General features: G+C 35.5%; 1 protein-coding gene across 1 annotated transcript in view; it reads left to right on the forward strand.

Moving 5' to 3' along the window:
- Positions 1-20,524, forward strand: part of LOC107750419 (neurotrypsin-like) — a 39,555-nt gene that overhangs the window by 14,298 nt on the left and 4,733 nt on the right. Inside the window, exons 6-12 of the mRNA XM_016565781.1 lie at positions 475-616; positions 695-891; positions 6,186-6,327; positions 8,839-9,041; positions 12,371-12,449; positions 12,698-12,820; positions 19,147-19,445. Of these exons, the coding sequence (XP_016421267.1) occupies positions 475-616; positions 695-891; positions 6,186-6,327; positions 8,839-9,041; positions 12,371-12,449; positions 12,698-12,820; positions 19,147-19,445 (1,185 nt within the window). The remainder of the gene's footprint in view (positions 1-474; positions 617-694; positions 892-6,185; positions 6,328-8,838; positions 9,042-12,370; positions 12,450-12,697; positions 12,821-19,146; positions 19,446-20,524) is intronic.

Raw genomic sequence — 20,524 nt, forward strand, 5'->3', positions numbered from 1 at the left:
CTTTAATTTAACATTATTACATAGTACACTTTATAAGAGTGTACTTAAGAGTGTTAAAAAACATAGTCATGAAAACATACTCATTTAAGTACACTTAAGTGGCCTTATATTTCATTAATATTATATCTGCAAGTAGTTTTTTAAAATATACGTTTATGATTTCAAGTACACTCCAAGTGGACTTCTTTTTCACAAGAGCAACAAAGTAGTCTGATTCTCGACCAAACCATACGGTACTACCTGTACTGCTGATTCCCGAATAAATGACTCTTGTGAGCCAGTTCTATTTAGTTAAAGGGGTCATGATATGGATTATTTTAAATGTTCCTTGAGGAAAAAATGAGATTTCTCATGTCATGACCTCTTTAATCAAACACATATATTAAATGTTGAACTGAAGGCTTATGAGACATTTTTAAAACACGTTTTGCAGGAATTGTTGATGTTAATACTCTCTCTCTCTCTCTCTCTCAGATGGTGCAGTGCGTCTGGTTGGGGGTGTGAAGGGTTATGAGGGGAGACTGGAGGTTCATTACAGAGGTCAGTGGGGGACCGTGTGTGACACAGGCTGGACACAGACCAACACGCAGGTCGTCTGCAGGCAGCTGGGCTTCAGGTAGCACACAGACACATGCATAATAAGGTCTTTTGATTGATTATTGACTGATATGCTAATTGTGTTGTGTTGATGCAGGTCAGGGGAGAGTGTGTCGGGAGGGCGGTTCGGGGTGGCGGCAGGTCCCATTCTCCTGGATGATGTCAGGTGTATAGGAAAAGAGCCCACAGTCACACAGTGCAGCCGGAGGGGCTGGTTCAAACACGACTGCACTCACAACCAAGACGTAGCCATTGTCTGCAACTCCCAACGCTCCAGGCACGGAGTGCCCACCAGTAAGAGCTCTGACACACACATATACACACACACACACTTTAACACTGCCTCATACCAAAGTCCCTTTAAGGCAAGTCATTTCACTCTGTGGCCATCTTTGAAAAGCCTCTCGGGGATGCAAGTGCAGCTCCTATCTCTTTGAATGTGGAAACATCAAATTCTCCAAAACTGTTCCCCAAGCTTACGATTAAATTTCATATTTTAAAATCACCAATGAAATCTGACAACAACGGCCTCATAAAGGTTGTTTCTTATGCTCCAATAGCATTAAAAAAAGCTTATTATTCAGGCTTGATCAGCCAGTGCACATGCACAGTCCTAGCGCGCATCTCAGAACGCTGAGTGTTTCTATAGCAACCGGGACTTCTAACGGAAGCTGCAGTGACACGATGACTTTATGGTGATTGGCTCTTTTATTGAGAAGATGGGACTATTCCGCCATATTGCGCGTTACACTTTCTCCCATTCATAAGTAATAGGAGTGCACCGTCTTTGGTATATCTAAAGTCTTTGTTCATACATTCTCATTTCTTAGAGACGTGGGAACAGTTCAAACACAGAGGGAGAAACATTATCAAGTTCATCAGCCATAAATCTAATATGACCTATGAAATCTAGATACCATTCCAAAGTTTGAAACTTAAAGTTGCAGAAATATCAGTCATTGTAGTATTTTTCTCTGCAAACTTTGTTTCTTCTCTTCCGTTGCTCACACACATTCTCTGACAGAAGTTTCTTTCTTTTAGTGTGCTTAAACTGTGTATGAAGATGGATGGTAGGATGGATAGATACATAGATAGGTTGATCGATCTTACACTGAAAAAAGGTAACATAAAATCGTAACAGTGTAGCTGGTTTTAACCGTGTAGTTCTTGTGAGCATTAATGTAATAATAATTTAATGCTATTAAAATCAAACTTCAATGCATATCAGTCATTTTAAATGATGTTTAACAATATAATGACTATTTATTAGGGCTGTCAGTCAATGCAAAAAATAAATTACTATTAATATTAATTACAAAATACACTTTAAATATTCAGTGACTAACTGTGTCAAGATATTAGCATAATAATAAAAAAAAAATATATATATATACATTAGGCACAAAAGGACATGTGCACTCCATAGGGTTCTGATATGTGAGGTAATATACTTTTGTATGAGCTCTTCAGCACTATGATGACTATTATGGGGTTGATGTGGTAATGCCTTTACACCTGTAGCCCATGTGGCACAAATTTACACCCATTTACATAATATGTGTAATATATGTACGCCCATTTACACACACATAAAACCTGAATTCCCCCGTGAAGAAGTCGATCTGTCTATCAGCTGAATGTTATATTACATGTACAACTAAATGTTAATGCAAAAAACTAAATGTTATGCAAAATCCATAAAGAGAGTTATGATCAGACAGATCTTTAGTAGAAAGATATCTCTCTGATATCTTATCAGGACTCAGCTTTGATTCAGCATTGTGTGCCTCAAGACAGACTGAGTGAGTTCTGCTAATGGTCAGACGGCATGAAGCCAGACGTTTAACAAGTACAGCTGCCACTAGACTTATCATGCCTGACTCCTGCTGAGCTAGGCATGTCTGATCCAGACAGACATACAGTTACACATACATATGGAAAGCACTCCTACACATCCAGATGACAAAACTCACTTCATTTTCATGATTATTGCTCTACCTCAGACTATAGGTTGAACAATTAACTTAATTGAATATAAATATTAACAGATTAAATTAAAATAGTGATGTTTAGTAAAATAAAACAATGGTATTAAGTATTTTTATTACTTGATATTTATTTAATATCAAATGCAGACTCAAAACTCATCTGTTTAGCTGTGCATTTACTGAATGAGCACTGTGCAATGTCCGAACTGATTGCACTATATTTTATGTATAATAATTTTCTATTCTTAACTGTTTTAAATTCATTTTAAACCTCTTAAATCAATTTTTAAATCATTTTCAAAGTTTTAAATTCCTTGTTTTACTGTTGTGATTTTTTTATTATTATTATTTTTTCATTTATTTTATGTAAAGCACTTTGAATTACCATTGTGTATGAAATGTGCTATATAAATAAACTTGCCTTGCCTTGCCTTGCCTAATATGTACTGTAATTTATATTTCATATTTAATTAAGAAAAAAATCCTTTAAATCTGAATTTACAAGAACATAAATTTGAATAATATGGCAGAACAAAAATACATTTTTTAAAAGCATCTCTTTGTCTTGTCAGTATATTGAATGATTGATATTTACAAAATAATAGCCTGTGACAGATCTATATGGATGCATTTACACTGCAAGATCACATTTTTCCTGCCTTTATCTACATTAAAGACACAGATTCTTATTTTGCAGAGTTAACCATTCATGTGCATCACTGCAAATTAAATATCCTAAGTGTGACTTGTTACCAAAGAAGTACTTTCACATTATTTTGCTGCTTTTCTCTTTTTGAGTTGTTTTCCACTTTTCTCCTCTATCCCAGAACCTTTTTGTAAAATGCAGTAGATAGAGAAAGAGAATATGTATGTGTGTGTGTGTGTGTAATAGATCTTTATGGGCAGCAGGCCAGACAGAGTGTGAGTAAGAGAATGAGTGACAGCACTGGAACTGGGAACCGGTGAGGAGTGTGTCAGTTACACACACACATACACACACTAGATGCTATTGTTCATGTGTAAATGCCTTGCTGCGGTCCTTTTTCCTGCACTCTCTGGCTGATTTAACTTTATTGACTTTGGACAAAGCAGCCAATGTGTTCAAGAGACTCACTTATAGAGCAGATCTCCCCGTTTAATTCATCTTACTCACAGGGATTCAGATGAGAGTGTTTTTGTGTGTGTATAAACTAAAGACTAAAGAAGACTGGTTTTTAGTATTCTCATCAAACACATTTCAGTATTCTTTTATATGGACACACACACACACACAAATCTAAAGTGAATAAATCTTAATTTATAAATGTTTTTGTTTTTTTTGCATTTTTGTTTAGAATGAAATAAAACAATTTTATTTTATGAATCGTTTTTCCTATTGAGGACGTACCCAGATGTCTCCAAATGGAGTTTTTCTTCAGATACCTTCTGGGGACAATTAGTTTTGTATTAGTTTTTTTTATTACTACCCTAAGTGTTTCCTCCTGATTTGCTTCTTGAATTCATCTTACATGCACACGCACACACATACTGTGGCTTCCTCTGTCAAGTTGATGGCTTTATGAAAATGTGGTGAGTGTGGCTCTATGGGAAACTCCCAGAGCTTAAATAATGTTTCCTTTTCACTGAATGAGCTAAAAATGCAGTTCCTACTTGCCTGTGAGCCACATGGAATCCATAAAGGTCTGTGCCCACAAAACTCAGATTTCCACACGACCGGAAAACACCCGTCCTTCACAAAGTCATCTCAGTTAGCAATACTCTCAGCTCCGTTTAACATTTAACACTCCGTTTAATTTATAATAGAACTTTTTACTGTATTTTGATCCAATTAATGCAGCCTTGGTTAGCAAAAGAGACTTTCTTTCAGAAGCATTAAAAAATCTTACCGACTCCAAACCATTGAATGGTAGTAGTGTGTAAGAATGAAAGATGGATGGCCAGTGTATATATACAAACACTCAAGTTCTCGCTCTCGACATGCACTCAGTAGAAACATGTCCAAATAAATAAAATCTGTCTGAGTGTGATTTTTGGAGTGTTTTTCATGCCGTCTCATAGACAGAGCTGATGAAAAGTAGAGACCATCTGAAAAAAACATTTCAGCATGTATGGTTATCATATGTGAGTGCATGTGTGTGCCGCTGGTGCAAAAGGCTTTATGAAGTAAATTTTATTTAATAAAAAAGTTATTGAATAACTGCTAACAAGTGAGAAATTAACTTCAAGCTTTAGGAATGATTAGTATTGCAGATGTTCATAAAGCTGTATGTTTTGTTAACACATAGAATATGTAGCAGAGCGATAAGCAATGAGAAGCTGTGCATTAAAGTTACTGTAAACTGACTCAGGTGGTAGTGATAATAATCAAAATGTAAATGGAAAATAATACAAGCCTGCATGTGTGTGCCGCTGGTGCAAAAGGCTTTATGAAGTAAATTTTATTTAATAAAAAAGTTATTGAATAACTGCTGACAAGTGAGAAATGAACTTCAGGCTTTAGGAATGATTAGTATTGCAGATGTTCATAAAGCTGTATGTTTTGTTAACACATAGAATATGTAGCAGAGCGATAAGCAATGAGAAGCTGTGCATTAAAGTTACTGTAAACTGACTCAGGTGGTAGTGATAATAATCAAAATGTAAATGGAAAATAATACAAGCCTGTAGGCTGTGCATGCTAGTCACGGAACAAAGCAACTTGGCACATTCATGTAAGATTCAATTATTTTGCAGTCATGAGTATGCATAAATTACTTGTCCAATCAGAATTTAGAATCAGTTTTATAAACAAATTTTGCTGTTAAATTCATATTAATTTTGACAGTAAATGTGTATGAATGCATGGTTAGTAAGTCGTGTTTTCTTTTATTTTGCACAGAGAGTGTTTTGTGGATCAGCAATTCTTGTGTTTGAACTAGAGATATTTGGCCACTGTTCATCAGTTTTGGATGATTGGCACCCGTTTCAAAATCTAAAGGATAATGCACATTTTTGAGTTTCAAATAATTTGTGAATTTTCAGTAAATATTGTCTAAAATGGGTGCTAATTCCATTTTTGGCAATTTTATGTGAGTCTCATTTGTATTCCTTAAAGGGATAGTTCACCCAAAAATGAAAGTTCTGCCATCATTTACTCATCCTCAAGCTGTTCCAAACCTGTATGAGTTTCTTTCATCTGTTGAACACAAAAGAAGATGTTTTGAAGAATGTTGGTGACCAAACAGTTGGTGGTAGCCATTGACTTCCATGGTATGGAAAAAATACTATGGAAGTCAATGGTAACCGTCAACTGTATGGTTACCAACATTCTTCAAAATATCTTCCTTTCTGAATGCATTCAGATTTGAATTGAAGTGAGGGTGAGTAAACGACAGAAGTTTAATATTTGGGTGAACTATCCCTTTTAAATACATTATACATAACGTATCATGCATATATCTATTTATTACACTATACTATATTATATTAGTAGTCAGCTGCTATTTTAAACCTACAGCTAATCAGATCCATCCAGATCTTTAACCACTGCACTGCCACCTGCTAATCAAAGCGAAATGCAGCATGTGTGCATTCATATATTTTGTTTTTCCTGTCTGTCAGGTGTACCTGTGAGACTGGTGGGCGGAGAGAATGAGAGAGAGGGGCGTGTCGAGATCCTGGTGGGTGGCCAGTGGGGGACGGTTTGTGATGACGGATGGACGGATCGGGATGTAGAGGTGGTGTGCAGACAGCTGGGTTACAGGTGACTTCAACATTTCAGGGTCATCTGAGCAGCCTTCTAATGTTGAGTCATGTCGTGCCATTCAGAAATCTTAATCAGATTACCTGATAAAATAAAGGTAGAATAATTAAATGTTGACAGTGTGAAATTTCACGTACCCACACTTAAACACACACACACTAAAGCAGTAAACAAACTAAATGAGTAAGGTTTGATGACAAACTTTGATATTGGCCTGAAAGTATGAATTAGTTTTAAAAGTTCAGGTTTGAAGATTTTATTGTCAGAAAGAAATTCGGATGAAATCTCACAAAGACCATATTTCAGAGCCCATTTAATCAGCTCTGTCCCCATTAAACCTTTTCAGGCCAGTTAGACCTCATAAGATTACTAAAAACCACATCAAACCACGTTTCTAGTACTGTAGTACTTCTTTACAAGTGTTTTTAGACATTGTTAGCATGTTGCTAGCATGATGTACCATGTATGTTAGATGAAGCTAACACGTAGTAATGTGCTAAAACATGACTATTCTAATAATAATTTTTCATGAAATATTACTAAAGCATTTTGATAAAGAATGTCAAACCTTGTGTTGTTTTGTTGTATTTGAGGAGAATATACCGAGGAGAGAGAGAGAGAGAGAAAGAATTCACCTCCTTCACAATAGACAATTCATTTCACAATAGATTTATTTAGCAATAGGTTCTGGTCTGTTTCTTTTTCTTGTTTGGAAGTGATTTAAGATCTTATAAGTTCAGTTATGAATCATGCCTATATGTTATTGTTGAGCTCGGGTTACAAAACTGAGAAGAGTGTCAGATTTACGCACACTAATGTGATCAACACCTTCCCTCACACTCACCTCCTGAGGGGGGGTCAGAGGTCAGGTTATGACACTGTAACTGATGCTCATATCTGATGAGCTCACTTCTGTGCTTGCCAGTGTATGTGTGTGTGTCTGTGTTTCGATATATGTTCCTCTTGAGTGAATACACCCAGAGCCTACACAGATCTCTTATTGTTTAGTTTTTGAATATGTTTGTAGGTACAATATCATTCACATTTAGACTGAGAAAGGGAAATAAACATAGCTTAACAAATGGATTCTGATGGGTGAACCAATTAATAATTCATTGGTGCTGTTATGCGCAACATCACACATCTCAAGCTTTTATACAACAGCAGTGTTATTTTAGCTTGAATTTTTATTTTCAGTTTTCACTTTCATTTAAGTTTTAGTAATTTTATTATGTGCTTTTGTGCATTTTATTAGTTCATTCTATTTAGCTTTAATTTATTTGTATTCAAAGGTGTACTGTATGTCATTTTCTGACTGCTAAACATAAAAATACCATAATATGTTTGCAGATATTTAGGAAACATGATATTTAGAAAGTTCACACACTTGTTTCTCCGAAAAACAATGATACAACCAGTTATTCTACTTTGTGTGTCAGAATGTCTGTTTTTGATTTATGTTTTTGTTGTGTGGTTCCGCCCACTGTCAGTTTACCCAATAGTATTTCAACACCCCGGGTTGCCAGTTGAGGGAAAACAGCGTACTGCAGCCATCGTAGCCATGAAACAAACTATGTCAGAGATCGCAGATTCTGATAAAAATCAACTCATCAACTTACAGTTTAAGGCAGGGGTCTCCAAACTGGGTCCTGGAGGGCCAGTGTCCTGCAGAGGTTAGCTCCAACGTGCCTCAACACACCTGCCTGGAAGTTTCTAGTATGCCTAGTAAGACCTTAATTAGCTGGTTCAGGTGTGTTTGATTAGGATTGGAGCTAAACTCTGCAGGACACCGGCCCTCCAGGAACGAGTTTGGTGACCCCTGGTTTAAGGCTTGTCGCCTTTCGTTGTCAACTGAACTCGTTCCTCTTTCATCTCCTCAATCTGGCAACCCGCGTACAACTTTAGCGTTGTTTTATTTTTATTTCAGTGTCGAATTTTCATTAAGTTACTTTTTTCATCTAATATTTATATTTTATTTTAGCCTTATATCAGTTACTGAAAAAATAATGGAAACATTTTAATAATTGTAGATTTAGTTTTAGTTAATAACAATTTTGAAAAGGACAAAAATGTAACAAAATGTATCTTTTACTGTCATTCTTGTACAGTGGGCTGGCTAAAGCTCGTGTAATGGCTTTAATTAGCTGGTTCAGGTGTGTTTGATTAGGATTGGAGCTAAACTCTGCAGGACACCGGCCCTCCAGGAACGAGTTTGGTGACCCCTGGTTTAAGGCTTGTCGCCTTTCGTTGTCAACTGAACTCGTTCCTCTTTCATCTCCTCAATCTGGCAACCCGCGTACAACTTTAGCGTTGTTTTATTTTTATTTCAGTGTCGAATTTTCATTAAGTTACTTTTTTCATCTAATATTTATATTTTATTTTAGCCTTATATCAGTTACTGAAAAAATAATGGAAACATTTTAATAATTGTAGATTTAGTTTTAGTTAATAACAATTTTGAAAAGGACAAAAATGTAACAAAATGTATCTTTTACTGTCATTCTTGTACAGTGGGCTGGCTAAAGCTCGTGTAATGGCGTATTTTGGAGAAGGTGAGGGGCCTATTCACACTGAAAACGTAAAGTGCACAGGTGGGGAGCTTTCGCTGATTGACTGTATCAAACAACCATTTGGGACACACAACTGTCGCCATCGCGAAGATGCCGGTGTTATTTGTAACTATGGGTTTCAGAAGGATTCTCCTGAGGTCAAAGGTGGGACATTCTCCTTCATCCTCTCATAGCTACAGCATTCAAATTATGTGAAACTGGCAAGGTTTAAATGGATATTTACCCAAACCTGTATGAATTTCTTTCTTTCACTGAACATAATTAAAACACTGGGGTAGTTTAATAGTATCAGAACAGTAGGATTTGCTCTAATTGTCTGAGCGTAAACACCCTGTCTAACATTTCTTTGTGTGTTCTTACAAGAAAGAAATTCATATGGTTTTGTAAAGACAAAATTACAGAATGACAGAATTTTCATGTTAGGATGATCTGTTTCTTAAAGGAACACTCCACTATTTTTGAAAATAGGCTCATTTTCCAACTCCCCTAGAGTTAAACAGTTGAGTTTTACCGTTTTCTAATCCATTCAGTCGATCTCCGGGTCTGGCGGTAGCACTTTTAGCTGTAGCTTAGCACAGATCATTGAATCTGATTAGACCGTTAGCATCTCGCTCAAAAATGACCAAAGAGTATCTATATTTTTCCTATTTAAAACTTGACTCTTCTGTAGTTATGTCGTGTACTAAAACTGACGGAAAATAAAAAGTAGGCGCTGCGTAATATCATTGCGCCTGCTGCACCCATGGTACGGCAGCAAAGTTCCTTGATTATAACGCCGGAATGAGAGTATAGTTCCTAGCCATATCGGCCTAGAAAATCGTAACTTTTCAGACCATGATAACTCATTTCATACATTTGTTTGGTGACGAACATGCAGACAACAACTCACTGTGTGATGTTGCGCATAGAATGCCGTTATATGCCCCTAAAATTCAAGAGATTGGGGAAAAAATGCTCTTGCATGAGGTTTTGTCTCATATTTATATCATATGAAATAGTTCAGCAATATCACACGAGCAACAAGTGCAATTTCACACGAGTGCTTTTTTGTCCCGAATAGCACGAGTACAAATGTGATAATGAATTTTATACAACAGTTCAATAATTGAGAACTTAATATTGTGTTTTATTTTTGAAACATTGTCTGTTGTTGCTAAATTTTGCCAACAAAATTATTACAACAGAACCTTTGTGCGTCTCCTAGCAACACAGCAGTGATTCGTTTCTGAATGAATGAGAGTTTTGAATGTAATTTGGCAATTAAATACATTAAATGAGTTTAGTTTTCACTGTTATTATGCAATTTCAGCAATAAAAATGTTAATTTTTCTAAAAAGAAAACAAATTAGTTGTTTATTTTAAGAGATATATCTTATTATCGCTTGTATATTTAGTATTGCTCTTTAATAAAAAAATGACTTCTTATCCGATTACTCGATTAATCGATGGAATAATCTGTAGAATACTCGATTACCCGGAGATCGACTGAATGGATTAGAAAACGGTAAAACTCAACTGTTTAACTCTAGGGGAGTTGGAAAATGAGCCTATTTTCAAAAATAGTGGAGTGTTCCTTTAAAGGCACATTGAAAGAACTGCAATTAAATGAACATTATCTAATTCACTAACTTAGCTGTAATTGATGGTCTGTAAAATAGACATTCTTAGGGCCTCATTTATACAGTGTTGTGTAGAAATCTAAAAGCATCTTTTCTCAAATGTGTGTATGTGTGATTAAGAGAAATGAACATGCGGCAAAAAACGTGTACACCTCTCTTCCAAATGTAAAATCTATAAATCGCGAATGATCTTGAAATTGTTCCCAGATCTCTGCCTTGTAAATGCCTCCTAATTAATGTCATTAGCATATAAAAGTGCACCAGTCAACATCCAAATCCTTTACTTGAGAATGGCTAGTGGCAAGAATTGCTTAGATTTCCAATTAACTGCAGTACTCTGACTCCAAAAAGTGTGTACGCCTGCTTAGAACCTGGAAAAGCACTTTTCCAAGTCAAAGACCATTTTTATAAATCTGAACGTTGACATGAATTTTAGCATACACACACTCTCAAATGTGAGTATGCATGGTTTATAGATGAGGCTCTTGGACAGTGGTTTTGAAGGATAGATTTAGGGATCCTCACACCTGTAAAAATACTTGAAACCACCTGAAAGAAGAGTGAAAGATGGAAACTATCACCTGAGCAGATCTCTTGTATGTGCTGAAATGGAGTGTGTGTTAACTTATGTCTGCTCTAAAGGATGTGGTTTAGCTCTCCATCTCATGATCACTGGCACTTAGGCTTCATTTATGCTTTGTTTTTCTTATAAATCTAATAACTCTAATGCAAGTTAATCCGACCTGCTTTCTCCATTAAACCCAAAAGACACATAAGCTACACGCAATGGTTTTTGTGTTATTACGTGTAACACTAGACTATATTCTTAGGTCCATCAAGCACATCTGGACACAAACATAGATGAACAGTCTCTGAACTCTCATAGATCCACAGATGAATGTCTCATTTCACCCCAAAATGAAAGAGAAAAATAATAAATGATATTGTGCATGCATTTTCATACATAATTAATATCTTGGTATACATATTAATATTATTAATGAATTAATTATGGAAAAAAAATAACGCCTTAAAATTGTTAACGGAATTTAAGATCCCGCCCCAGACCATGATAACTCATTTCATACATTTGTTTGGTGACGAACATGCAGACAACAACTCACTGTGTGATGTAGCGCATAGAATGCCGTTATATGCCCCTAAAATTCAAGAGATTGGGGAAAAAATGCTCTTGTATGAGGTTTTGTCTCATATTTATATCATATGAAATAGTTCAGCAATATCACACGAGCAACAAGTGCAATTTCACACGAGTGCTTTTTTGTCCCGAATAGCACGAGTACAAATGTGATAATGAATTTTATACAACAGTTCAATAATTGAGAACTTAATATTGTGTTTTATTTTTGAAACATTGTCTGTTGTTGCTAAATTTTGCCAACAAAATTATTACAACAGAACCTTTGTGCGTCTCCTAGCAACACAGCAGTGATTCGTTTCTGAATGAATGAGAGTTTTGAATGTAATTTGGCAATTAAATACATTAAATGAGTTTAGTTTTCACTGTTATTATGCAATTTCAGCAATAAAAAATTAAATTTTTCTAAAACGGAAACAAATTAGTTGTTTATTTTAAGAGATCTATCTTATTATCTCTTGTATATTTAGTATTGCTCTTTAATAAAAAAATGACTTCTTATCCGATTACTCGATTAATCGATGGAATAATCTGTAGAATACTCGATTACTAAAATAATCGATAGCTACAGCCCTAATTTTTATGAACTTGTTTTGATTTTCTGTGAAATAAGACCAAGGCTGGTGTTCCTAACAGATTTCGTGAGATTCCCTCATGCATGGTTTATAGAAATATGTGTTTGTATTATGTTGCAGAGGCAGTGGGCTCCATGTGTGGTCTAAGACCCTCTCATACCCGTCAGAAGAGAATAATAGGCGGGGAGAACTCGCTACGGTAAGCAGAGAGGGTCAAAATGTATACAAACATCTTTTGACATAACAAACGACACTTCAGATGAATTGTATATGTGGTTGGAATGAGAAAATGAATGTGCAGAGCAAATTGATTGTGTTTGTGTTTGTGTGTGTGTGCCTAGTGGGGGCTGGCCGTGGCCGGCATCTGGGCGCTTGCGAGGGTCTCAGGCAGATGGACGCTTGGTATGTGGAGCCACTTTGATCAGCAGCTGCTGGATCCTGACCTAGTGGGGGCTGGCCGTGGCAGGCAGCTGTGCGCTTGCGAGGGTCTCAGGCAGATGGACGCTTGGTATGTGGAGCCACTTTGATCAGCAGCTGCTGGATCCTGACCTCTGCTCACTGCTTTAAGAGGTACACACAAACATAAATATGGACAGGTACATCTTCATTCTCTATCACATCTGCAAGGCATAAATAAAGTCCACCCACCTACCCACACACACAAACATATACATACACTTCTTTGTTGCGTTTCCAGTTTTCCACTGTGACTCACAGAGCTAGATAACACAAAATAGCCTGAAATACAAACAAAACATAATTCTAATTGTCCCACACTTCCTCTGTATCCTGTGTCTAGTTATGTAATCATTATGTGTGACTTGCAAATAAACACTCTTAATCATTCCAGCTGCAAAACAAACATAATTAAATAATAATTCAAATTCAGTAAGAGAGGCAGAGCAAGCAAACCAAAATCTCTCCATTCAGTAAAGATACTGTATATAAGGAATCACCTTTCTGTTAAAATACAAAAGATCAGGTTATAATAAAACATGTTGTCAGCTGTACAGCACTGGTTGTTGCACATTTCCCCTGACATAATCTGTTACATTGCAAAAAAAAAAGAAAATGTTTTATGAATTAATTTCTGATTTTACTTTTTACATTTTTTATTATTTTTAATAAATACATTAATTTATAATATTATTAATATAATAAAATGAATTAATACATTTTAGTAAAATGTCTAAGCATCCTTAAAAACAATGTTTAAATAAATATACTTGAAGCGAAATTACATAATTATGTAATAAACATCACAAAACATTTGTTTTCTTTTTGAAAACTAATTTCCAACCGTAATAACCTGTTCCTGTTTCAAATAAAATGTCAAAAGTGATAATACAATAATACAAAATATAAGAGCGAGGAACAATTAACAGAATCCAGATTGTGTTGGAAGCTGTTGCAATGAAGTAGATGAAATTTTCTTTTTTTTTTAATCACTGTAAAATTTCATGTTTTACTTAGTTTCCTCTGATGACACTCTGTTGAACAATTTATCAGTTAACTCTTTTTAACTCAATACTGCAGGGGCTCCTCCAATTCTACAAGGTAAATTTTGTGAGAAGAATAACAATATGCCATATATAATTTATAATATCAAGATAACCTCAAACAGCTTGAGTTACAGTAAAAGCTAAATTTCAGCTAAATGTTTCATTTTGTCTCTCAATATGTTAAAATTTATTACAATTTAGTTACAATTAAGATGTAATGTAAAGCTTAAAGGGAAAGTTTACCCAAACGAAATGAAAATTCTGTCATTATTTACTCAAGTTGTTCCAAACTTGTATGAATTTCAAACTTGTTTCTGGTCCCCATTGACTTCCACAGTATTTTTTCCCGTACTATGGAAGTCAGTGGGGACCATCAACTGTTTGGCTACCCACCCTCTTCAAAATATCTTCTTTTATGTTCAACAGAACTCATACAGGTTTGGAACAAATGGAAGTCATTTGTGTGGTTGACTTCATCTACATCATTTTTACCACTGCTATGCCAAATATTTGCAAACAACTCTCTTTTCCTAAAAATTACACAAATGTGGATTGCCTTCTTCAGGAGTCTTCTTTTAGATTTTGGAGCACTCTGGGCAAACTAAGTCATTTGCTTAAAGTATTTGTAGAAAAGATAGGCCACATTTAACTGTCTATGGACTTGCATTGAAATCTCACATTTGTAGATCCACGGGAGCTAAATGCCCAAAGTAATAATTTAAAATAAAGAAATAAAGTCAGATATTATGGATAAGGACAAACTCTCAAGAGAAATCTTAAGTCTCAAGCTCAAACAGGGCTGCAGGGCTGATGTTTTGAATATTGTAAACTTGAGCGCCTGTTGCTAGGCAATGGAACATCCCATCCATCCCAAAATTACACTACATGCAATTAGCCACAGACCCTTCATGCATCGTTTGATGAGTTTTCACCGGAGGGATAAAATGTTATAGCTGTTCACATTAAGGAAGAATAATAATAGTAGGCCAGAGGAAAAGCAATAAAAACATGTCCACACAAACACTTCCTGCTTCCCATAAGTACCAGTCTGGTAAATGATCTGTCTTCAGTTCAGTTCAGACCTGTGGTGCACTTCCACATTACTGTGAAAAATGTACGTTAGTGGCAGTTTCCTAAATCATTTAGGGTTTCATTTAAAAAATAGGGTCTTAGTAGAGACTTTGGCAGTGCGAGCGTTTTAAGTACGATTGAATCTGTTTTTTATCAACCAGTCCAAGCACTGAGCCTTCAAAATATGATCCATGACATCAGACTACTGCTAAAGTTTCCTCTAGTTACATGCTCTCCTTCACACACACACACACACACACACACAGAGCTATAAATCTAGATAGCTTTGTGGCCCCCTCCCTCTTATTCCTCAGACACATACACTCAATTTTTCAAGAATGCAATTAATAGCATGCAGAACAGCATAACAGTTGTTTTAAATCATTTGAGATCATTTAGCTCAAGAGGACTAAAGTTAGTCTCTCACTTCCGAGTTTACGGAGGGTTACATGACATTTGTGCAAAAATAACATGTACAAACACACACACACACACACACATTAGCGCTAAACTATTTTTATGCTGTGTGCCCAGTTGTTGGCCAACATTAATTAAACTCTGGGGTTACAACCGGCGTGGTATTAAAGGATTTGGAAAGCAATACGCTAAAGTCAGCCCTAATGACGGAACTGCCATAATGTACAACGGAAGAGTTTGAGAGCTGTCAACAGATCCAGCTTGACAAGTCAGCAAATGTGTGGTGAGCTACCGATTCATAGAGTACTGAACTACTTTATCGGTTATCGGCCGGTTATAGATTTTTATTTTCATATCAGCTGAAATGAGATATTTCATTGTGAAAGCTCATTTCTCCTATTTCTACATTTAAATTCCATTTGATGTCAGATTAACAATGCTCATTTAAAGTTAATCTTTAAAAAAACGAATAATTTAGTAATGCTGTTAGAAGTTTAACATTTAAAATTGTGATTTCCAGGCCTAAAATAGTCATTAGTTGAACTACAAACTTTAAAAGTAAAAGAAAGGAAAGTCATGAAAAGTTTTATAATATATGAACGCACACTGAAAAAAAAAAAAGGTAACCTAAAAACTGTAACATCTCAGTTAACTGGTCAAAAAATGTTATTTAACATTGCTGTATAAACCTAAATACATAAATTTATACCAATACATTTGATAGGTTAAATCAGGTGGAAATCGCAGGTCACCACTTTAGTTCGGGGTCAGTAAGATTTTTTTAATAGAAAATGATATAGCAAGGATCCATTAAAGTGATCAAAAGTAAAGACATTTATAATGTTACAAAAGATTTTTATTTAAAATAAATGCAGTTGTTTTCAACTTTATAATAACATTGATACTAATCAGAAATGTTTCTTGAGCAGCAAATCAGCATATTAGAATGATTTCTGAAGATCATGTGACACTGAAGACTAGAGTAATGATGCTGAAAATTCAGCTTTGATCACAGAAATAAATGACATTTTAAAATACAAAACAGTTATTTTAAATTGTAACAATATTAAGCAATATTGCGGTGTTTTTACTGTATTTTTTTAATCAAATAAACTCATAACTGTAAGTTATTCATAACTGATTCATTATCATTATCAAAATAAAATACATTTTATAATAGACTACTGGTCATAAGATGGTGGAGAGGTAACCGCTAACTCTAAGAGAATGGGTGGTTGTAGTTATTGGAAGATGATCCAGATTCAAAGTTGGGTTCAAGTGCAGCATGTCGGAGCGCTGCCTGCTTGGCCGTGTTTCAGACGGAATAACCTTTTAATAACCTCATTCAGATCAGCACTACAGTAAGGATTAAAGTTGATTGTGAGTCTTAGAAGTGTAATATATACAGTGTCAGGCTCAGAACTGCTCTTTCCAGAACGAGGCTTTGGGAATGTGCTGCTGATCCTGCTGCCAGACCAAGAGTGTCATTCCGGACTGGGCAGATCCTTTTCCAGAAAAGACCTGACTGTGTAATGGGACACTGCGGTCTCTCTCTCTGGCACAACATACATATTTCCGTTACACAGCAATGGTTTCAATCACTAACAAGCAGACAGGAGGCACACACACACACAGTATATATAGTATTCTATGACAGGGGTTTTCAAGCTTAAAAAAAAAAAAAAAAAAAACCAAATAGAAGAATCCTATTACAAGGGACCCCCTTATTAAAATATTGTCATCTACAGTATATTTGTGCATATTTTCATGGTTATAAAGAAACATTTGTACACACACAAAAAAAAAAATATATATATATATGTACAAAAATATTGTATTAAATATTTCAGTATTTTTCAAAATATTTAGAAAATATTTATGTACTATTAAATTAGCAGACATTGCACACATCATTAGAATACTGTTATATGTATAAAAAAATAAGAAAAATAATGAGAAAAATAAAACCGGTTGTCAATCAAATTTAAATGTGAATATGTTAAATGTGAATGTCACATGATTTTCTTATCTTTTATTTCATTTATATTATTTTTTGTACTTTTATGTATTTATATATTTAAATATATATTATTTATATGAAATTTATTATATAATAATATATACTTTAATCCCCCCCCGTTTTTAATGTTTCCATTGGTCCCCTTGTAGCCCCTTTGGGTTCCTCAGACCCTAGTTTGAAAACTTTCTTTGAAGAGATATGTCTCACCAGTAAAGAAAGCTTACAGTATTAAAGACGGGCAAGCACTGGAGACTTTCCCTTTCATGCGAAGACCTTTGTGGGTGTGATGTCATGGTGTTGGGTTTATGGAGAAAGAAAACTTCCTGTATATCTGTTTTCACCAACTGACTGTGAGTGTGGTTTTGTAAGCGTGTGTTTGTGTGTGTGAGTGCACATGGTTCGGCTTTGGGTCCATAAGATCGGCTGACATGAACTTCCTGAGGAAGGGACCTGATTTGTCATGTGAGGGCGTTTGTGAGTGGCACATCGAAAAGTCATAAATCATCCTCTGATAATGTGTTACACTGCTGTGCTGTGTCCCTTATCCATGTCTGAAGATAAATTCACTGTGTTCGGTTCAGTTGCATTCAGTCTTGCTGAATGTGTTCTGTTTGTATGCCCTCTCTCTCTCTTTTATTTTATTACTTTATTAGGCTTTATAGCAATGATAATGGCCTATGCTATTTTGCTTAAATAAATGAAAAATAAAACACTAAACCCCAAAATCAGTCATTTTAAATGCTACAAGTGAATTTTCACAATTGCAAAATTCATTTTGAAAACATATTCATTTTAAGATTTAAAAAATACATTAAACAGTGTTATTAATGTTTTTAACCTTAAGTGAGTGTTAGATGATGGCAAAGGTAATCTAGATAAAATAGATCAAATCTAGATAAAACTCAAATAGTGAATAAGCTTGCACAAATATCTATTATTGTCTGATATACACTACAGTTCAAAAGTTGGGGGTCCGTAAGATTTTCAAATGCTTTACAAGTTTTATATGCTCAGCAAAGCTGCATTTATAAAAAAACAACAATGCAGTAAAAAACATATATATTGTGAAATATTACAATTTAAAATAATTGTTTTCTATTTCAATATATATATATAGAAATATATATATATATAGAAATATATACAGTGGGTACGGAAAGTATTCAGACCCCCTTAAATTTTTCACTCTTTGTTATATTGCAGCCATTTGCTAAAATCATTTAAGTTAATTTTTTTTCCTCATTAATGTACACACAGCACCCCATATTGACAGAAAAACACAGAATTGTTGACTAGAAATATATATATATAGAAATATATATAGAAATATATATATATATATGCCATGGTGGAAAGGCTGAATTTTCAGCATTAATATTACAGTCTTCAGTGTCACATGATACATTAGAAATCATTCAAATATACTGATTTGGTGCTAAAGAAACTTTTCTTCTGGTTAATATTTTTTTGTAGAAACTGTAATACATTTTCTTAAGAGTCGTTGAATAGAAAGTTCAAAAGAAAAGCATTTATTTGAAATAGAAAATTGTAAATGCTTGTCACTTTTGATCAATTTAATGCATTCTTGCTGAATAACATTAACCTTTTTTTTTTTTTTTAATCTTACGACAACAAACTTTTTAGTGTATATCCAGTATCCACCTTAAATAAAAATAACCTCTTAATATCTGTCGATAACAAATATGGTAACAATATATTGTGCATAAAACAGTTCTGTTAATCACCTAGTTAATCAAACAGTTCTGTTAATCACCATCTGTTAAAAACTAGTCATGGTTATTGGGCAGTTAGTGAGGTCTTACCAATATACCTGACAGTCACTAGCCTGAGGTTTAGTTATGGGTCTGGTATGTGCTCTTTCTTAGGTACGGTAACAGCATTGGGCTGTATAAGGTTCGTGTGGGTGATTATCACTCTTTGGTTCCTGAGGAGTATGAGGAGGAGTATGGCGTGGAGAAGATCGTCCTTCACCCGCGCTACCGCGCTGACAGCAATGACTACGACCTGGCACTGGTGCGCGTGTCTGGCCACAGAGCTCACCGGGGTGTCACGGGCCACTGCGTCACGCTGAGCCGCTCCGTGCTGCCCGCCTGCATGCCAATGCGGAGGGAAAGAGTGCCAAAGGGCATTGCCAACTGCTACATCACAGGCTGGGGAGACACAGGTTAGAGATGCCATGAAACACACACACATTCATGCATTCATACACTCTCCATACATACTTCTTTAAAACTAAAGAAACTATTTAAGACTGTTTACAATTTAAGACTGCCAGTCATTCTTGAAATGAAGGATGCTTTGAGCATATTTAGAGCAAGAACTGAAGCGGTGTGTGTAAAATGGTGTTTTTGGCTCCACTGAATAGTGCAGGCTGACAGGCATAAGATGTGATCAGACAGTGTGAAAGCAGAACTGACAGTGATAATCACACACTGTAAGATATCAGAACCTTCGTTCTGTGTTCTGTCTGAAACAATCACTCTCTCACTGCGTCACTCTCACCCACAGACAGGCAAATAGGACGGAGGGAAAGAGTGCCAAAGGGCATTGCCAACTGCTACATCACAGGCTGGGGAGACACAGGTTAGAGATGCCATGAAACACACACACATTCATGCATTCATACACTCTCCATACATACTTCTTTAAAACTAAAGAAACTATTTAAGACTGTTTACAATTTAAGACTGCCAGTCATTCTTGAAATGAAGGATGCTTTGAGCATATTTAGAGCAAGAACTGAAGCGGTGTGTGTAAAATGGTGTTTTTGGCTCCACTGAATAGTGCAGGCTGACAGGCATAAGATGTGATCAGACAGTGTGAAAGCAGAACTGACAGTGATAATCACACACTGTAAGATATCAGAACCTTCGTTCTGTGTTCTGTCTGAAACAATCACTCTCTCACTGCGTCACTCTCACCCACAGACAGGCAAATAGGACATGTCAATTAAAGCTTTTGGTAAAATGGTGTGATGACATTTTCAGTTTAATAATTTAAAGAGGTCATAGGATGCTACATGCACTTTTACAAGTTGTTTGAACTGAAATATGTGTTGGCAGTGTACACAGCCACCCTATAATGAAAATTATCCACCCAGTGTTTTTTTTTTTAATCTACTCAAATCTTTACCCCTTTCTCAAATTGAGCCGATCTCAGATGCCTGTCTGTGTGACGTCACAAAAACAGGCCCCTCCCACGATAGTTTGATTGACAGTAGCGTTTCAGCACAGACTGGACTGG

Source organism: Sinocyclocheilus rhinocerous, unplaced genomic scaffold, assembly GCF_001515625.1.
Source record: "Sinocyclocheilus rhinocerous isolate Xijiao unplaced genomic scaffold, SAMN03320098_v1.1 scaffold1, whole genome shotgun sequence".
In the NCBI taxonomy this organism is placed as follows: Eukaryota; Metazoa; Chordata; class Actinopteri; order Cypriniformes; family Cyprinidae; genus Sinocyclocheilus; species Sinocyclocheilus rhinocerous.